This window comes from Ambystoma mexicanum, chromosome 14 (assembly GCF_040938575.1).
Source record: "Ambystoma mexicanum isolate Mex_15411 chromosome 14, UKY_AmexF1_1, whole genome shotgun sequence".
Taxonomy (NCBI): Eukaryota; Metazoa; Chordata; class Amphibia; order Caudata; family Ambystomatidae; genus Ambystoma; species Ambystoma mexicanum.
Genome location: NC_090940.1, coordinates 565,227,290 through 565,248,767, shown reverse-complemented (window position 1 = coordinate 565,248,767; position 21,478 = coordinate 565,227,290). Strand labels below are relative to the sequence as shown.

Sequence of the window (21,478 nt, the reverse complement as noted above, 5' to 3'; positions counted from 1 at the left end):
GGTGCGCTCACCGCCTTATCTTTGAGGGGGGGGGACACTGCCTCGCTCCCCCTCCGCCTTCGAGCTCGACCGGGGCCTCTCCAGGAGCTTCGCCGGGTGCTCGGCCTTCCTCTTACCCGACCCAGAGCGTTGGCTCGTGGTTGATGGTGCCGGGGAGGGTGCGCCCTGCCTGGCGCCCGTAGAGCCCGACCGTTCGGCGCTCCCGGTGCCAGCGGACTCGCGGTGCTTGGCCTTATGTTGGACCCCCGTCGCCGGGGCGTCCTCAAAGGTCTTAGAAGACCACTCGGATTTCTTCCTCTTCTTTTCGCCGGACGGGCTCTTCCCTTCTAGCCAGTTGGCGAGACATTGATGGCGGTCCTTAATGGTCCGCTCCGACATGTTGCCGCAAAACGCACAGTCCTTCTCCACGTGCGTCTTGTCCTCATGTAGGCAGTAAAGACAAAAAGAGTGTTCGTCCTCCTTGAAGACGTTCTGCAGCTGGCATCCAGGGCAGACCCTGAACAGCTTTCCGGGCGTCGAGCTTCCCTTCTCCTGCGCCATGACGGGCCTGATAAACTTCTGGAGTCCTTTCAAAAGCGTAGCTCGACGAAATCTTCACCCTTGAGGGGCGCAGACGAATCCGAAACGGGTCCCCGTTGATCGGATGGAGAGTCGGTGGAGCTTGAGGCTCTTTTGACCGAAAAAAACGAAGTTTTTGAGAAAAAACGTGAAAAAAATAGCACTAACGCTCGAGAGCAATAGCACGAGGATCCCAACACATGAACGTGCGGTAAAAATCTGAAGATGGCTGCCAGAGGCGGTGCTTAGGTAGAGGGCAGTCATTGGCTGTGGTCAGTATGACGCAGAGACCAGTGATTGGTTATTACTACGAAAGACAGATCAGAAACGAAACTGATACTGGTTTTTTCTTTACCGAGGATTCCCAGCCTGACGACGGGGAATATTCATGAGCATGTGAATCCATGCCAGACCCCATGCTGGAGAAAAAAAATGACACCCATGAAAAGAGTTTAGAAAAACTGCCATAACAGATATCACATAACATAACTCTGAAACACAAAGTCTAGGACAGTCTCAGAATGTGCGGTCTACAACCATAGTAAATCCTTTTTTCCTCACCTGGTAGATGTGCGTTTCACTGGTTGCATCTATGGTCTCGTGCAGTTTTGGGGTGTAGACTTTGATATCTTTGCCTCCAAAGGCTCTGCATGACTCTGCAAGGTCCTGACTGGCTTCTGGGGGCCCATGAACAATTATCAGCTGCCGGGGTTTCATTTGATTGATAATCTTCTTAATGGAGTCCCCATCCGAACGCCCTTCATAGTCTATGTAGGTAATACGGGCTCTGGATACAAACACAAATATGAAACAATACATTGAGTGAAGATAAACCTAGAGATTTAGCAGATATATGGAACTGGATTGAAGGGGTCATGTTGTTGAATATTCAAAGCTCAAAAGGGGCAAGGGAGTTGAATTTTGCAAAAATAACACTCATCAAAATCAAAATTGTAGTGACAGTTTAGAAGCATATGGGTATGTACAATAGAGGCTACTCTTCCGACAACCCGAGGCAAATGGAATGGAGTATACAAGCAGATTTAACAGACCAGGCATGAAAAATATGCCTTAGCCGGGGGAAACAAGGTTCTTGGAAAATTTCACACACTGTGGGAAGTATTTCCTGCTGGCCCACCTTTGGATTCCAGGTTTTAAAGGAGTAAATACCAGGCACAAGCAAAATTGCAAGTCATAGAAGTTATCAAATAAATGAGAGGCTGCCTAGCTACCGCTAGGTTCCATGATGGGGCTTACTCTCTACAAGAACTTTAAACTATGGAAAGGTTAAAGTTGCTCATTGAAGTGCACTGAAGAAATTAGATTTTACCCAAGGTAGTGCAACACAATGGCACATAAGATACCTGGGGCAGAAGATCAAGCCATTTTAGGAAAACAAGGGAGCAGAGATTAAGGTCCAGATCTTCCGGTTCCAAAGACAGTAACGCATCACTTCCCCACTTTGCTTCCTTTTTTTTGTTTTACTGTGTCATCGGTTTTTAAAAAACTTCAACATTTATATTAAAACAGTCTCATACACGTTAAAATACACAAACAATCAAATCCTCACTTCACTCCCTCAACATCAGAAATAACTTCCATAATTAAAATATATTGTAGTCCCAACATGATTGGGGATGTATCCCGGCCTCCCATCAGCTTGTCCTCGAACCATTCACTTTCCAGGCTTGCATCTTGAGCCACTGTTAGTTAAGAATGAGTGCAGTCTAACTGGTTTAGGACTACACTAGACTTGTCTCTTGGTATTAGGTAACACCTTTTAATTTAGGCCGGTACTACACAAGTTGTTAGTGTGACTGAGCAGCGGGGCTCATTTTAAAAAGGGGTCATGTGAGTTGTAGAGCTGTGAAATTAACCCAGTAAATACAGGTATCCAAGTAAATACGTACACCGTTATATAATACATTATGTATTTATTTATACATAAAGATATTTAAAGCATTCTTTAAAAAGCAGTAATTAGCTGTAACATTAATCCCAAATTAGGATTCAATTCAAAAAGTGAACAATAAAGCAGGTGAGTAAGTTATTCATATGTTATACATGATCCAGCACCCAAAGGGGACATCATTTGAGGTCAGTATAGCATTTATATAGTATCACATTGGCAATATTGATTTCTCAAGGAAGGAATATTAGTGTTAGATCACAAAAGACTGATAAGTGATAAGAACAGTCAGATGTTCCCAAAGGGATGAAGGCAGTCTATTATCCCAGCATTAAAGTGTTCAACATTTAAAACCTGTAAGAGAGAACACACTGCCGAAGCCAATAGGTTCAGAAGGCGACCTTTAGGGAGCCAGGACAGCCAAAGTCAACGCACAAAGTCAAAGTTCTAATGCTCTATTTCTTAAATAGCCAGTGTTCAAAAGAGAAATTACATCAACTCAACAGGAGTCACTTTTAGAAAGCACAAGCTGTAAGGTTAATGCAGGTAAGTTGAGGTCAACTTAGTGTAGGGTTAAATCGCACTCCCAAAAGATAGGAAGCACCCCAAATCGCAAACTGATATAATACCCAAAGCCCCACAGTACCTTGAAAATGAAGAAAGTGTTCCAGCTGGTTGCCTTCACGATGCAATGCAGTAGACCCTTGTTCCTGGTCCTTGGTCGTGGTGATGAAAGGGAAGACGTCTGGTGGGCCCCTGCAGCAGCACTCGAGAAAGGGACTCAGCAGCAATAGATTTCTGACGAATCAGCGACTTTTGGTTTTGCGCCTTTTTCTCAGCGCCAATGAAGAACGAAAAACTCAGATTAGGATTTCCTTGATCACTCGGTCCTGGACTCTGGATGCAGATTTCTTGCTTCTGTGGGGTCCTCTGGATGCCCACAAAGATCTGGCCGGATTCAGACTTTGGAAAACAATGCACTCACAGATGGTCGAGGTACCCGGGGTATTGGGGCTTCCGCAGCCTAGGAAATGTGCAGCAAGTCGGGGATTGCGCCAAAATAGAGTGTCTCGAAGCTAGTTGGTCCCACCAGCCTAAGGGAGGAAGTCGTCCCATACAGGTCTTCCCCGTTGATTCGCAAACGGGGTTAGCACAGCTGCAGGGCTTCACCAGGCACTTTGCGGTCCAGGAGGGTGCTTCTGGCGCCTTGTCTTCTGCTTCGGATATTGTCCTCCAGTGGTTGACTCTCCTTAGTCCCAAAAACCTCACTTTTTATGCAAGTTCCCATTCATTCACAGTGCTAGGCTATCAATCGCACAGCAGTGTGGCTGTCCTCCAGGACAGCCGGCCAGCCTACAGGGAGGTTTCGGGACCCTACCTCATTTCCTGCCTTTCCAGACACACTGGAGCTTGGGTGGGCTCCAATGCTGAAGCCCGCCCAAGGCAAAACACACAAAGGACTCAAACCTGATGCAAACAACAGAGTAAAAGCCTAAAAGAAACTAACAAGTAACCAGCCAGTCAAGAGAGTTAGTGTGACAAAATGTTAATTGAGGAATGGGTTAAAGGAATTACTATGTAACCCCACCAGCACTCCACATAGGGTGGTGCGTGCTGGGCCCATAAAGTAAAGGTAAGTAAGGCTGGGGTCATCTTACTACTCTTAGGAACAGTAGTTCACCCAAGAAAATGTAGTTGAACATTAAGAGAAGTCCAAGAGACTTCTCAGTGGCACTGCACAAAAGGTACTGTGTGTCACAAATCAAAAAGTAGATGCCTATGGAGTTTACCAGACTGCATAAAACAGTAAGAAACACAGAAAATCTTTGTCAGGAAAATGCATGAGGGAGTGAGAAAAAAGTCCCACTCACTCAGGAGTATAAATTAAAAAGCCAAGAGTCCAGCAAAAGAGCTGGAGGTCTCTAAACTATTAGGGAAAAAGGTTAAAGGGAATTACCACAGAAATTAAAATTCTCCCTTATTAACTGATATTTATAATTTGGGAACTTTACAATATATTCTGGAAGGTTCCGGTAGGGTCTGTACTGATTCGCCAGTTTACGATGCATTTAATATCTGCACAGCAGATCTTGATCACTACTCCATTGTTCCAACGTTACATCTTCAGAAAGTGTTTCAGAAAGTTTGATAAGACAGCTCTTGTTTAAGCCAGCGTTCTCCAAAACTGACTCACACTCCTTCCTAAATTCTCACAGTGGACAGCTCATGAAGGATCAGGACATTTGGAGTGGACATGCGACATCCTAAATGTTTTTTCCAAAAGGTGCTTTCTGTGCATCATCAGCTTTTTCCAATCCAAATTATACAATTATAAACCATACAATACAGTGGGAAGCACCTTCCCATTATAGTAACTGATTAGAGGTTTCAATGTGCATTTTCAATACTTTCATAGGATTCTTTTGCATCCAGGAGGACAGCCACCCTGCTGGGTGATTGACAGCCCAAGGGCTTTAAATGAATGGAAACTTACTTGAAAGGTGAGGTCTTTGGGACTAGAGGCAGAGTCGACCACCGGAGGACAACATCCCTTGAAGACGACGTGAAGAGACGCCAGCAGCACCCGCCTGGACCGCAATGTGCCCGGTGAAGCCCTGCAGCTGTCCTGACCCCGTTTTCGTTTCAACTGGGAAGACCCGCAAGGGCTGACTTCCTCCCTTGGGCTGGTGGGACCAACTATCCTTGAGACGAGCTTTATTTTGGCAGAACTCCCGACTTGCTGTGACTTTCCAAGGCTACAGAATCCCAATACCCAAGGACCCCGGACCATCATTGTGTGCATCCTCTTCGTGGGCATCCAGAGGACCCTACAGAAGCAGGAAATCCTCATCCAGAGTCCTCTCACCAGAGTCCAGGACCGAGGGATCAAGTAACCTCCAACCAGAGTTGTGCGTTGTTCTCTGGCCACAATCAAAGAGAATCCATTGCTGCAGAGTCCCTCTCTCGAGTGCTGCCGCAGTTGCCCACCAGACATCCTCCCTTTTGCCACCACGACCAAGATGGTCTGCTACAATGCAATAGGAAGGCATCAAACTGGAACCAATTCTTCAATTCTCGGGTACTGTTGGGTTTGGGGTACATCTACCTTGTGCCATTTGTGGTGCTTCCTAGCTTGGGGAGTACCATTTTAAACCTTTTTGAGTTGGCCTAAAATCACCTGCACTGGCCTCGCAGCTTGTGATTCTTCAAGGTGGCTCCACTTGAGCTTCTGTGATTTTCTACTGAACTACTGACTATTTTAAAGCATTGTTCTAAGAAGAGTCCATCAGAACTTTGAACTGGCCCATTCACTGTCTTAGCTCACCAAGGGCTCCTCTTCTGAACCCATTGGCTTTGGCAGTGCTTGTTCCCTTACAGGTTTTAATTGTTGAACACTTACTGCTGGGATAAGAGACAGCCTACATCCCTCTGGGAAAATCGAACATGTTTTATTACGTATCAAGTATGTTCTGAACTGACTTTTCCCTCCTTGAAACTCAAAATTGTAATGGTGATCACAAATAAGTGTTACTACTGACCTCAAATGATGTCACTCAGTGTGCTGGAATATGTTTAGCATAAGAAAAGTGTACTCACCTACGTTATTTCTCTTGTTGAACTGAATCCTAACTTTTATATTAATGTTACTATTAGTTGCTGCTTTTTAAAGATTGTCTAGTTATCCTTGTGTTTATATAAATAAATATGTATACTATAACTAAGCGTGTCAAGAGTTTACTTGGATACCTGAATTTAATGATTTCATTGTACAGCTCTATAGCTCACATTACCTCTGAAAATAAGCCTGGCTGCTCAGTCACTCTACCAACTTGTGTAGTAGAGGCCTATATTAAAAGGTGTGTTACCTAAATACCAAGAGATAAGTATTGTAAAGTACCACACCAGTTGCACTCTACAAATTCTTACCTAACACGGTGTACATTTACACACAAGTTTAGAGCAGAAGGCAGTTAAAGTTACTTGGCAAAAACTAGAACGCTTCTTTTGATTTTTTTATCTACATGGATGTAATTGCAAGCCATGGAGAAAAGCCTCTGAAACAGAATGTATTTCTCCGAAGCTTTTTCAAAAAAGGAAACCGCACACTGTGATAAAAGGAATGGCTTCTTTCCATTTGGCTTCTGCTATGTTGTGTGTAGATGCTCATGGAGCAAACAGAAGCACTGTGCATATTTCTTTTTCAAGGATTTTAGGATTGTAGAATTAATAAGATGGAAAACTAAGTTGCAATTGAGAATTCATCTTTTGTAACAAATTATGCCCCCTCGCCCCCAGTGAGAGCAAGCCAGAATTGCACAATTGAATTTTTCAGAGTTCCAGTGCGGTGTGCATAATCATGCAAAGGCAGATCATTTTTACACTTCTAATTTAATTTACACTCCAATTCTAAAAACAGTGTGTAAAATTGTTAGGGCGAATTCTCATTTCTGTGTTTATTCCCTTCAACCTTCGAGAACCTCAGCTCTTTTGCTTTTAGGACTTTTTATTTTAACCCTGGAGTGAGGGAGGGCTGATTTGGATTTTGTGTTTTAACAGTTTTTTGGAGTCTCACAATCTCCAAAGGAATTTATCTTTTGTATGGTGACACACAGCACCTTCAGTGCAGTGTCAGAGACATCCTTTAGATGTCTCATACGTTTAAACTACCTCTTCTTGTGGGAACTACAGTTCCCAAGAATAGTAAAGTGAAATTGACTTTACTTACCTTTTTCGCTTTGTAGGTCCAGTACACACCATCTGTTGTGGAGTGCTGGTGGGTTATCCTACTCTCTATGTTAATGTTACCCTCACTGCTTTGAATGGCTGGTGGCAGTGGTTTTACTTTCCTACCATTGTGCTTTTTTTTGTCAATATCTTTTTATTAAAACATCGATCAAACATGAAATTCATCGCATAAAGTATAACATTAATAAAGCATGAATCGCTTCCCTTAATCATTGCTTCTAAATTTCATTTTAACTTAGTTACAGTTCATTTGTTGCTTACAACTTCATCATCACGCTCAGGGAGATTTGAATTGACAACATAAAATCACAGAGGGAAAGGATCAAACGAAAGAGGGGGGAGAAAGATGAAAAAAAAATATATAATCCATCAACACTATTTACGACACTGCCTCATGAGTGGATGTAGGCTGCTCAGGTCAAGTTTCCACACATGAAATGTTCAGGCCTTTCCCAGTGTTCGTCACGGTTTAAGGAGGAACTTGATCAGTCTAGGTTGGAAAAACACATGTTCTTTTTCGGCTACATTTTCCAGGAATTGCTCCCAGACGCAGGAAAACTTGAATGACTTGCCCTCCAATGTGGCCGTTAGCTTCTCCATTCCAAGCAGTTCCCAGACCTTCACCCATCAATAAGCTATTTGGGGGCCCTCTAGCTCTTTCCAAAAGCGGGCCCGTGTGAGGCGAAGCTGCCATGAGTAGTTGAATAATCAGTTCGCCCCTGGGGCCCGACCATGGAATGACCCATCGTCTGGTGTGCCACCTAGCAGCAGTATTAGTGGGTCCATGGGTAGCAGAGCCCCACATATGTCCTTGATCTTCGATCTAATTTCCAGCCAGAAGGATTGAATAATGGGGCAGTGCCACCATAGATGACCCAGGTCTCCCTTACCCCCACACCCATGCCAGCACATGTCAGGGTAGTCTGGGTTCATCACATGGAGCTTCTGCGGGGAGAAATACCATCGAAAACAGAGCTTACGCGCGCCCTCCCTCACTGCTGTGCACCTTGAAGACCTATGAGCCCTATCCAAAATCCTCTGCCAGGATTCCTGGGACACAGCGGTCCCTAGCTCCCTCTCCCATGCCAGCATATAGGGGAGTTTATCATCTTCCAGAACATTTTCCAGTAGACAATAACAGGTAGCTATTCTGCGTGCATGCTGAGCCTCTGAAGCCGTTAGTTCCAATCCCATGGGGGCCCTAGTGGCAGCCCTTTTTGTATTTGGATTAGTTATCCAGTGGCGGAGTTGTATAAATCTAAACCTCTCAGTTTCTGGAAGATTAAACTTCTCTTAACATTGGGCAAAAGTCAGGGGTAGTCTCAATATCTTCCCATTTGACCATAGGTGATATAAGTTGGGTTGGAGCGCAGGGGTGAAGGCTGGGTTCTGCGTGACAGGGGAAAGTGGGCCGAGGCCGGACGTGAAACATCTCTGCGAACAGAACTTATCCCAGCATCGAAGTGTAGTTACTGTGGTGGGAAGGAGGGATTCGCCGATAGGTGCGCACCTCCATTGGGAGAAAGAGCAGGTGACAAAGGGGGACCCAGATGTGTTGCTGTTCAATGACCTGCCATTTTGGGGGGGCTCTACTGGATTAGTCCAGGTCTGGATGGCAGCGATTTGGGCTGCTCGGAAATATCTTGGGCTAGAGGGGAGCCCCAGACCACCTAGCATCTTCCCACGAGTTAGGAGCTTCCGTCCTCTGCCAAACAAAACAGCCTATTTCTTTCTGTAGTTCTTGGAGATCTCGCTCTGGGATCATTATAGGAAGGGCCTGGAATGTATATAAAAGCCTACAGAGCAAGACCATCTTGATAGCACTGATGCGTCCGAGCCAGGATATGTCTTGTGAGAGCCATCTCTGTAAGGCTTCTTTAGAGTCTTAATAGATTAGGGATGTTGGCCTTCAGCAGGCCCGTGGCGGTTGGGGTCAAGTGTACCTCTACGTACATAATAGCTGTTTTCTTCCAGTGACGGGAATAAATATTCTGCAGGGTGGCCAAAGTGTCCGGAGCTTCCGACAGGTTCAAACCGGTTGATTTGGCTGAATTTATTGTGACCCCGGAGACCAGCGCAAACTGGTCGAGTAGGTCCATAAGGTGAGCGATTGAGGTTCTGGCTTCCAACAGAAAGCAGAGGACATCATCCGTGTATAACGTGACTTTGTGACATTGCTCTCCTACTTCAAACCCTTGAATCTTTGGGTGGAGACAAATTTGCTGGGCTATGGGTTCCATTGCAAGCACGAATACCAACGGGGATAGGGGGCAACCTTCTCTGGTTCCTTTACCTAAGGCTATCTGTGGTGTCCATTGTGAGTTAACTTGTATGCGGGTTGAAGGGATCTGAAAGTTTGATAGAATTGATCTCGTAAATTTCGGGCCTAAGCTCTTTAACACCAAATTCAAATAGTCCCAGGACATGCTATCGAACGCCCTATGGGCATCCAAGGATAACAATGAGAGAGGGCTTGGGGCTGTGGGGGCAAGGGATATCAAGTCTACTGCTCTGCGGATTTGATCATGTGCAGAACGACTTTGAATGAAGCCAGTCTGATCTCTGTATTGTCGGCAATACCTCCCCCAATCGCCGGGTTATAATTTTGCTAAACAAATTTGTGTCGTTATTAAGCAAGGCTATAGCGCAATAGGATGTGCACTCTGTTGGGTCTTTCCCAGGCTTCAGGATTAGGGTTGTGGCCGATTCTGCCATTGATTGTGTGACAGTGCCCGTTTCCCAAAGGAAATTAAATAGTCTTGTGAGGTGGGGCGCGAGCTCTGTGCAGGTCTTATAAAATGTGTTTGTAAACTCTTCTGGGCCCGGGGCTTTCCCAAGGGGGAGGGATTTAATTGCCATTTCCACTTCCTGTGTGGATATCGGGTCTTCCAGAGGGCCTCACAGGGCTTGTGGAACTTGTGGAAGGTTCGCTTTTGCTACAAAATCTTTGGAGCCTTGTGGGTCTCCCGCATGTGGGGGTTGCTTGATCCCTGAAAAATGTTTCAATAATTTAGAGCTTACCATCTTCTGAAGTGACGTACCTGCCTCTGCCATCTCGTAAGGTGTCTATCCTGTTTTGTTTTGTCTGTTTTTTTAATTTAGCTGCTAGCAACTTGTTGGCCTTATTGCCCCTCGTGTAGAAATACTGCTTAGAAAGCATCATATGGTAGGCTGACTTCCCAGTGTGGTGTGCCTCAAGCGCCTTCTTGGCTATCCGCAGGTCTCTTAAGGAGCGCCGTGAGCCCTTTTCTTTATGTATTTCCTCAAACCTGCTGGCCTCATTCTCTAGCTGTGCCTGTAAGAATCTCCTGGCCCTTCCCCTATGTGCCGCCTGTTCAATCAGATGCACTCTAATCACTGCCTTACTTGCCTCCCATATCAAGCCCCAGTTCATGCCGCCTATGTTGTTCTCCCTAAATACAATACCATGGCCTCTCTTATTTGGGTGTGGGTTACTGGGTCTTCTAATAAGAAATCATTCAATCTCCAGGGGGCTTTTCGAGGTGGGGCTGCATGAAGCGGGGACATTATCAATCTCACTGGGGCATGGTTTGAAACATCTTCCGGAAGTATTTCAGCATCTATCACCAAGGGTATTAGTGAGTCCGAGATAAAAAACATATCTAGCCTGCAGAACCCCCCCCCCATGCACTGCCGAGAAGTATGCGTAATTGCGCTCCTCTTGATGACAGTAACGCCATATCTCAATGAGTGAGTTAGTGATCCCGCAGCAGCGTGGTAAGCGTTCTAAAGTTACTCCTATCATTAGCCGTTGGGGGCAAGGTTTTCTCTACTAAGGGGTTAATTACAGCATTAAAATCACCACCTAAACGTATTTCCCCCTCTGCATGGTCAGACAAAGCTTTAGACAATTTTGCAAAAAGTATATCTTGCTTAGCATTTGGAGCGTATATAAAAATCAAAGTGATTTTGCACCCATTTAACATGGCCACTACCAACAAGAACCTTCCCTCCTCATCCCGAACCACTTTGTGTCTTGAAGGGGGTACCCTTGCGAACCAGGATGGCAACCCCTTGTTTCCTTAGGGCGCTGGAAGCAAAACATTTTGTAGGGTATAGCCTATTGTTAAGGAGAAATTCCTCAGCGGGCCGTAAGTGAGTTTCCTGAAGGAATAGAAATGTTGAGTCTAGGGTCGCTAACCTATGGAACAAGGCATTACGTTTTAAAGGGGAGTTCAGGCCTTGCACATTGAGAGTGATGAGCTAAACGTCCGGGGTCGCCATACCAGGTTCGCTTAGGCTTCTGTGTCCTGCTTAGTGGCAAAGGTCCATCACCTAGGGAGAACCCCCACCCTCGACAACCTTTTCTCGGGTCCCCTGGATGTTGTGCAAGGGTAGCTTGCCTTCCATAAGGGCAAAAAGTGGAGGCCCGACGGAGAGGGGGGTGGAGGGGGAGTGGGGGGTCAAGAGAGAAACTCCAGGAGGACCATCGTTGTGGCAAAGCTTACAAGAGTGGTGTGGTGCGTGTGATCATATCTCGAACTTAATGACATTGTGGTGAGAAGAAAACAAAAAACATAAAATAAACAAAAAAAGCACAATGGATGAAAGAACATTGTTGTGTCTCTTAATAGCCTCATTTTCCGAACTAATTTTAACCAACCGTCAAACATGTTGGGCGCCATTCACTCAGGTACCCAAATCTGCTAAACAAAAAGAGCTTCTATTACCCTTAAACATTCTAGCACCTAGCATTCAGAAGCTACAGCTCTCTGGGTTGCCCACCAGATTATAGATTGAGCCAACATGAATCCCGCCGTATGGGCTCCCCAATCGGCGAGGTGCCAAGCAAGTGATGAGTAGGGCTGAAAAGGAAGGGGAGGCAAGCCCATGGCTCCAGGTCACATCCGTCAGCTGTCCTGGGAAGCCTTGCAACAGGGGGAGCATCATTCATTAGGCTTAGGTAAGTGGGGAGTCAACTTTCCGCCTGCTGAATACCATTGGTCAGAATCTCACTAGCTCAGCTGGCTATAAGGCTATCTCTCTCTGCTGTCAAGGGGGCCTCAGGTCCACGCCGCCCGTCGGCTCCCTCCGTAGCATCTGTTTCCTGGTGTGGGCTTGCCTCTAGACGACGCCAGCCCCGAGGCTTTCTCCGCTTGTCTTTTGGTGTGGGGCTGGAGGTGGGGGTCCCCCAGGTCCTGGGTGCAGGGCCTTGCTGGGTCTTCAATGGGTGTCTCAGACATTAGCCCCATTGCCTCATCCTCTGAAGAGATTACGTGATGTTGATGTGAAGGTCAAAGAGTAGCTTGCACGGGAAACCCCAACGATATTGAATCTTTTTAGCCCTCAACCAGGCCGCCACCTTCTGTAGCTGTCTTCTGTTCGCTAGGGTAAACGGGGAAAGATCCTGAAAGAGCTGTACTTTCGCTCCTCTAAATTGTATTGAGGCCGAGTTCCTAGCTGCTAACATGGTCTCCTCCTTCTGACAGAAGAAATGCACATGAGTAAGGACGTCTGGCAATAGGTTCTTTTTAAGCTGGGCTGTGGAATAAACTGTGGGTTCTATCCAGCACCAGGTCTTTATCTGGGGGGAGATCAAGGAGGGATCTAAATAGTGCTTCCACATACTCATACAGATCTTGGTCCGAGACCTGCTGGGGAATACCTCGCAGACGCACGCGATTCCTTCTTGACCTGTTTTCAAAGTCCGCCTGTTTCACCCAGATGTCTTCCAGTTGTTCTTCAATGATCCTCACCCTTTCTGCGAGGACTTTGCTGTTGTGCGTATGCTCGCAGGTTACATTTTCCAGCTCATTGACTCTGGTCTCCAGACCCCCCAGGTTTGAAGTCAAGTCTGCAAGTGACTGGGCTAGACAGAGTTTGGAGGTTTTGATTTCCGTTTTAATTTCTTGGGTGATATCTTGCTTAAAGGACCGTAGCATCTCCTCAAAGTCGTCTGTGGACTGTTGAGTTGACCAGACCGGGGGAAAAGGGGAAGTGGAGAAAATAACAAACTGACAGGATTCTTCTGGTTCCCTCCAGCTTCCAAACTACTCTGAACACAGGAAACCCTGTCTGCCTCTAGTTGCTGCTAAGAGGCAATTTTAAAGAGATAGGAGTTCCTTCCGCTGGAAATTATTTTATAACTTTTAACCTTTTTCTTACTTTAACCCTTTCCTAGTTTGATTTTTCTGTGAGCTTGACTTTCTTCAGAACAGTATAAACTCTCACAGTTCCTTAACATTTGCATTAATGGATTAATTCAGTTCCTCTGGACTGCTTGCATACACCTTTAAACTAAACTGATCAACTTTCCAATTTGCTGCTCACTCAAAAACATTTTGAATCTTACTGCTCCTTTTGTCTGCTGCTTGCTTTTTCTCTTAAACACGTTCAGTTCAGTCTTCACCAGTTACTGTTCATGTTGAAGCAAATGACTGTTAGAAACGCGCCACTACTCACAGCCTTGCTTCGGTGAGTAGCTGCAATTACAGGACGCGCACGAATAGCTGACTCGCCGGGCCTGCACTTGAAAGACTTTCCCTCTCACGTTCCGCGCACTCAAATAAAACGATAACCGATCTCCTCAGCTGTGCCTTTCTAGTGCGCACCACAGCTGATCTTGGATTCGATTCACAATACACAGCAGCTCACTCCTAGTCTCTTCAGACAACGCGTAGAACCTCACTGCTAGGTTCTTTCTTCTAACGCGGCTCATAATACGACACGAAAAGGATCAACATTGCAATGCTTTCTAAATTCCTGCGCAAGCCGGATGAAAATCTGTAGACAGGGTGAGGTAAGTACAAACTATTAAGTTTATTTGTTGTGGGTCCGCCGGCTAAGTGCTTTCCTCTGCCTCCACTAACCAACTGTCTTTTCCGTCACGCGATCATTCCTCCCCGAACAACAACAAGGGAAAATACTTGCGTGACGGCAGGCTCACAAGCAGTATAATCTCTACATATCTTTCCTCTAAGGGAACTAATACAACAATGAAAAATTTTTTTCAAAAAAAATTTGTGGGAGAAAAACTTACTAAAATAAATAGCAACATTTTTTTAAACATATAACACATTTGAGACTTATATGCAGTTAGAACAAGTTTAAAATAATAATAAATAATAATAATAATAATAATTAGGCTTTTATATAGCGCTACAAACCCTCAGGTATCCGAGCGCTGCTTATTATTACCCACGGTGTGTGGTGCTCATTTATCGACCTCGGAAGGATGAAAGGCTGAGTTTGGCCCTGCCGGGATTCGAACCTGCGTTAACAGGCTCTGCACGGGTGTCAAAGCGAGCGCTCTACTCGCTGTGCCACTTGACCGGCTAAAATAAATAGCAACATTGTCCTATTTCTTTTTTAATAAAATATAACGCATTTGAGACATATGTGCCATTAGGGCAAGTAGTCAGACATATATGCAATGACATATATGCAAATTATGACATGTAGTCCCTCATCCAAACTGGCTGGGACATCTTCCTTTGAAGACACTTGAAACTAACACTTTCTTCCTTTCTCTCACCACTCTAACAGGTCTTCCTTCACTTGCCCCATGGGTCTTAGCAATTTTCCCTTTTGACCACACATCTCCTCCTTCCAAAATCACCACACTCTTCTTCACGGCACTTATCTTCTTTGGCCCTAAAAGCCTGCTTTCCAAACATTTATTCGCATTTGTCAAACCACTCTTTATTTCTCTCTTGGCTCTCTGACCAACTTCATAATCTGATCCCTATCCACCTGAACTACTTTGGCCATCCCTAACCACCCCGGACACAACCTGGTCCCAGGTTCCCTCCCCTTCAGGGATACAAATGGCGACACTTTGGTCACCGAATATGGCGTAGTCAGATAATTCCAGGTCAACATGTTTAGCATCTCCCTCCATGGCTGTTTCACTCTCATAGCCAATTGTAATCCCTCTTTTAACCATTGGTTCACCCTCTCCACTAGGCCGTTGGCCCTCGGGTGATACAACGCTGTCTTTATGTGTTTTATACCATAAATACTAAGAAACTTCTTCATAGCTTCTGAGACAAATTGAACTCCATTATCCGAGACGAGTTCTGTAGGTACTCCCTCTCAGAAATATTTTTTCCAAAAACACAATCAATTCCTTAGCCGTGACTTCCCTTACCTCTTCCCATTCAACCCATTTCGAATGGAAATCAACCAGCACAAAAAAAGAATCTCAAACCATCTCCCAAACCCCTAATGGGACCCATTATGTCCACTGCGACTTTGGACCATGGTTGATCAGGAACTATATTTGGAACCAAAGGGGTCTCTCGCACCACCTTAGTTTTGTCACTAGTTTGACAAATCATGCAGTCTTTCACCCATCTCTCTGCCATTTTATCAATGCGCGGCCACCAATAACACTGGCAAAGTTTCCTTTTCAATGCTCCCTCCCAAGGATGTCCTTCATGGGCCAGTTCAATTAAACACAATCTGATGGACTCTGGGGGAATCACACACCTCCCTCTCCTCAGTCTGTCTTTATATATGTTTAACTCCTCTTTGACTTCCCACCATATATCAGATTTCTTATCCAAATCCCTTTTTAGGGGCCACCCCTTCACAGTCCATTCTTTAATTTGCTTGAGCTCTTCATCAGAACTTTCTTCCTGCAACTACCTCTCTTGACTCACCACCCCTTCTACTTCTGCTACCACTGATTCTTCCACATCCATTCCCTCTATATCATCATTTCCATTTATAGGCATCCTGGAAAAGCAATCTGCCACCACATTTTTTTTCCCAGGCAGAAAACTCAAATCAAAATTGTATCCTTGGAGACCTAAACCCCACCGACTTATTCTGGGCGAACCCAAAGCCCATCTCCCACTTTCAAACAATTGAACAAGTGGTTTATGATCCGAGCGAACAACTAATCGCCTTCCCCACAAAAAGTATTTAAAATGTCCAATGGCCCAAAACATGGCCGTCTCCTTTTCAATGACTGAGTACTTAGACTCTGCCCCTCTCAAAGTCCTTGAAGTGAATGCAATAACTTTCCTTATTTTCCTTGTCATATTGCAGTAAAGTTGTCACTAGCCCTAGCATGCTAGCACCCACCACCAAAACGGTTTTATCTATTGGATCAAACCTTCCAATAGAGGGCGCTTCACTGATTGCCTTCTTTATGTTCTCAAAAGCCACATCATACTCCTGAGTCCAATCAAACTTGGAACCCTTTTTTTTAGAATCATTCTTATAGGCATTGACACTGAAGCAAAATCTTTCACAAATCTATGATAGTATTCAGCAAGACCCAAAAAAGACCTCACTTGGTCCTTATCTGTCGGTACGGGTGTATTTTTCACTGCTTCTACTAAACATCTCTTTGGTCTCACGCCAAACTCATCAATCTCATGTCCCAGATACTCCACTCAGTCCAATGCAATTTTACACTTCTCTCTTCTCACAGTCAAACCTACCTCAGACAATTTGTTCAAAATTTGTGTCAAAATCATATCATGTTCTACCATAGAGCTACCATATATAAGCATATCACCCTGGAACACCACAATGTTCTTCACTCCCTCCATAATTGTGTCCATCACCCTTTGGAAAACAGCAGCCGCCGACGCAAGACCGAACAGCATTCTACAATATTTAAAGATACCAAACGATGTTATAAATGCCCTGAGATGTTGGCAGTCTTCTTTCAAAGGAATCTGGTGATAGGCTTGAGAGAGGTCAATCACCGAAAACACTTTTGCATCCTTGAGAGTTGACAACGTGTCACTAATTACTGGTAAAGGATGTCTGTCTACTAGAATGTTCCTATTGATGTCCCTCATATCTACACAAAGTCTTATGGCTCCATTTGGTTTCGCTGCTACCACCACTGGCGAGAACCATTCAGAGGTCTCACTCACCTCTATAATTCGTCTCTGTAGCAGTGTTTCAATCTTCAACTTAAGTTTCTCCCTCAAATCATGAGGAATTGGCCTCAATTTGTGCACTTACGGAGTTGCCCCTCCCATCAGCGGAATTTCATGATCAAAACCATTAAGCATCCCCAAGTCTCCTTGAAACACCTTTAGAAATTCTTTCTCCCATCTGTCCTTAATTTCGGCAACTGAGACTGGTTCTTCCGCACTTGCTTGTATCCGGATTCCCAGTTTGCGTTGTTCACTCCACCCTAACAGGGACGAACCTTCTTGTGTTATATATACACATCAGATTCACAGCTCCTTCCTTTGTACTTGATGGTTGCTTGAAATTTCCCCAATAACTTGATCTTTACGTTGCCATACGCATACGGCTCAATTGTGTGCTCCTTCAACTCCCGATTTTGCCTTGCAGTCAATCTTCATATGTTCTCCTTGACATCAAGAGCCATGGCGAACAACTATCCACTTTTAATGTCACTACTCTATTGTTCACCAGAAACATCAGTCGGACTACTACCTTTGTTGAATATCTCTGAGGTGTCTAACACGTGTTTGTTTTGAGAACTCTGAATAGCTATTGAGTTTTCTTCTTGTTCTGGCATTCTTGCTCCCGAGTCAATATTATTCACTTGTCCCGATTCTCTACATACTCCCGCAAAATGTCCCTTCTTTTTGCACTTTAAGCAAAAAATGTTCCTCGCAGGACAAAATACACTTGTGGAAATATGGCGATTTCTACCACACTTATAGCATTTTACTTCTTTGTTCATGCTCATTCTCTTAAAACCTCTCACTGCTGCTACGTCACCATCCTCCTTATCGTTTTTCATGGTACACATACATTTGTGAGTTTGTTCCATCCCTCTGGCAGTCTCCACTGCTACCTCCAGGGTCACATCTTTAGTCAACAATCTCTCTTGAATCTTCATGTTGTTTGTACAACATACCAATTGATTCCGTGTGAGAAAATCTGTTAACTGGCCGAACTCACATGAGTGACTCAGAGATCTTAGTGCCGCAATAAAGTTTTCCACAGGCTCATGAGGATCCTGCATCCTCTGAAAAAACTTGTCTTTCAAAAGTTATATTTTTCTTTGCTTCAAAGTGAATTTCTAGTTTCTTCTCTGCCAATGTATATTGGTCTACTTCTCCTTGACCCTCTTGTGGTGGCTGAGGCAATCCGGCATAGACACGACCCTCAGGGCCTAAATTGTGCAAAAGAATAGCCTCTTTTCTTGCCGCAGCAAATTTGTCTCCCCCAATTGCTACCAGGTAGGTATCAAAAATGTTTTCCATCTTTCCCATCTTATAGGTGGAACCCCAGGTTCTGAAAGGAAAGGGGGAGGTGGGGCCATGCTAGCTGCAGCCATTATTATGCAGTCTATTCACAAGGTAATTTGATACAGATGCAGGATGCACACTTCAATAGCATTTTGAATCTCTTTATATTCTCTCACAGCATTGTTTGGCTTGGTTCTCTTTCACTTGCTCTTATGCTTGTTTAATACAAAACAGCTATTTTGTGACACTCCCTAAGTGTCGCGCTTGTCTATTTCTCAATTGACTGGCAGTTGGGCTTGTTTTTCTCTTTATGGTGGGCTGAGCCAATGAAATCAGGGTTGCGTTTATCCTCCCTGCTATTTCGGTTTCTTCAACAACCTTGCGTGGACCGCCCCCTCGATTTTGTCTCTTTGGGGCACCACTCCGCTCTCTCCCTCTGCCCCTCCTCAGCTCGTAAATTTGCCAGTACGAAGGAGGCGAGCAGTTCCAGCATCCAATACAGCTGGGCAAGCAGTCCGGTGACGCTTAAGGCAGTGTGTCACCCTCTGCTTCCTCTCCCTCCGAGCCAGGGGCTGGGGAGGCACTGGAGCTCACCAGCGGCCGCTCGCAGAGACTGCAGACGCGCGTCTGTGTCGCCGAGCAGTTCCTCTCCGTGGCGGACAATGGGATTACCTCCTCGCCATTGAAAGAATCTGTAGACAGGGTGAGGTAAGTACAAACTATTAGGTTTATTTGTTGCGGGTCCGCCGGCAAAGTGCTTTCGTCTGCCTCCACTAACCAACTGTCTTTTCCGTCACGTGATCATTCCTCCCCACACTATAACAAGGGAAATACTCGCGTGACGGCAGGTTCACGAGCAGTATAATCTCTACACCCGACTACAGTATCTTTTCCTTAACGATTGCTAATGCACACACATTTGAGTCCAATTCATTACACATTATATACAGTTCCGATTTGCAATTTGAAGTTTCACAAAAATAAACAGCTACTTTTCTTCTGACTTCTTATTTTCAGATCTCCATTCAATACTGTACATACAATTTCCTCTTGGTCACATTGTTAAGGCAAGTTCATTTAACAGTCACTTATCTGAATATCTGTCTCTGGCACTTTCTGCTGTCTTTTCTTCCTGGTAGTGTGGTTTCTATAGTCTTCTATGGAGCTCTTGAGCGCTGTGACCACTCCAAAGCAGGTCTTGAATGAAAGGTAGTTTAGAACCTCTCCTGAGGTTCCAAACTGCATCACAATAGTCTTTAGCCAATCACTGCTGAGCAGGAAGTTCACCATCTTGGGATAATGGCAGCTGGCTAACATGATGGTCAAGGAAATATTGTGAACACAACCAAAAACAAAACATAAAAACACTACTACTAATGTCTCCTGTTACCCAGAGACCGGACAGGAGAAACCTGCTTAAAAGGATAGGGTTTTGGGATTAGTGGCAGAGTCGGCCACTGGGAGAATTACCCAACGAAGAAAGCGTGAACAAAGCCTGCTGAATCCTCCTGACCTTTGAATTGCCCCGTGAAGCCCTGCTGCTGTGCTGAAACTCATTCGACAGAGAAGCACCGAACAGGACGACTTCTTCCTTTGGGTTAGTGGGACCAACTAAGCCTGAGACGTCTTCCCTGACTGGCTGTATTTCTTCGCTGCTGCAAGAACAGAGTGCCACGGTTAGAGAAATCGGTAGTTGAGTACAACGTCTGAAATCCGGCCAGAAGGACGCCCCAGAAGCAGGACGACCAGAGCTTGAGTTCCCTCACCAGAGTGCAGGACCCAGGGAGTGAAGGAAGCCCAACCGGTATGCGAGATCCGCAACAGCGTCATTTACTAAGCGCTGAAACCGCAAAGTGCTGCTGAAAAGAAAAGAGCCTGTAGCTGCAGAGGACTTCCAAACTACTGCTGCAAGAGCCCTCCAAATGTTCTCCCTCTTGTCCCTACGACTGATGCTCAGGAACACGGGGTCTGCATTGCTGTAACAGGACAGAATCCATCTGGGCCACTTCTTCAAGCCAGAGATACTGTTTTGACTTGGGGTACTTACCTCATTGTCTTTTAGCTATGCCTTTCTCATTTGGGAATTGCAGTGGTTTACTTTGAGTTGATTCCAACTCTCCTTTCACAGGCTTAACAGCTTGTGACCATACAAGTGATTTCCTAACAAACACTAACTTTGGGGAACACTTTGATTCTAAGAAGTACCTCAGCTCCATAGACTGTTTCAAATTGACTTTGGCTGCCCTAACTCCCTGTAGACTCTACTAGCCCATTGACTTTGATATTGTTTGTCCCTCATAGGTGGTAACTTGTTTTAGACTGCTACTGCTGGGGGCTGGTCTAGATTTCATTGGAAGATGAGAACCTGTTTAACCTTTTTCCTTCCTTAACCCTTTCCTTTCTGCAACCTCAGAATCTGCAAAGTAACTAATGTGATATATAAATCCCATTACTGTCCTTTTGAATGAAGTCACCTCCGGGTGTAGGAATTGTGTAAGAAGCATATCAAAATATGATCCACCAACTTGTTCTGATTCTGAAAAGTATTTTTAAAGTATATTTACCTTGCTACACGAATTGCCTTTTAAAAGAATGCTTATTTAAAACTTAAGTATTTATCAATTAAACCTTGAGTGTAAGTGTTACTTGATTACCTGTATTGACGAATTTCATTGCTACAGCTCTACAGCTTTTATCCCTCTTGAGATAGGCCTGGTGGCTGAGTCACACTACCAACGTGTGTAGAATAGGCCTATACCAAAAGGTGGGTTACCTAATACCAAGCAGATAAGTGTTGTGTAGTCCCACACAGTGTGACTGCATCAATTCTTACCTAGCAAAAATTATGAGTATGCATGGTCTAGATTACATCCATTCAACCTTGCAGTCAATGGGGTACTTTACCATAAATGGTCAGTGGCAGCAGAGTCTATACTCAAGGGTGAGTGATTGTCATTACAACAATCACAGGTGTTATAGCCTCTCAAATCTTCAAGACTACAATTAAAACACCCAATACGACTATCCAGGAAGTACAAGCGCAGTTCAAAAAATTAAAAAACAAGTCACATTTGTATTTGAAATAGAAACTCAGCAAAACCTGTCCCTG

General features: G+C 44.8%; 1 protein-coding gene across 2 annotated transcripts in view; it reads right to left on the bottom strand.

The window, feature by feature from the left end:
• Positions 1–21,478, bottom strand: part of CPSF2 (cleavage and polyadenylation specific factor 2) — a 246,260-nt gene that overhangs the window by 69,631 nt on the left and 155,151 nt on the right. For both annotated transcript variants that reach the window (XM_069637927.1, XM_069637926.1), the window contains exon 12: positions 1,120–1,345. In XM_069637927.1, the coding sequence (XP_069494028.1) occupies positions 1,120–1,345 (226 nt within the window). The remainder of the gene's footprint in view (positions 1–1,119; positions 1,346–21,478) is intronic.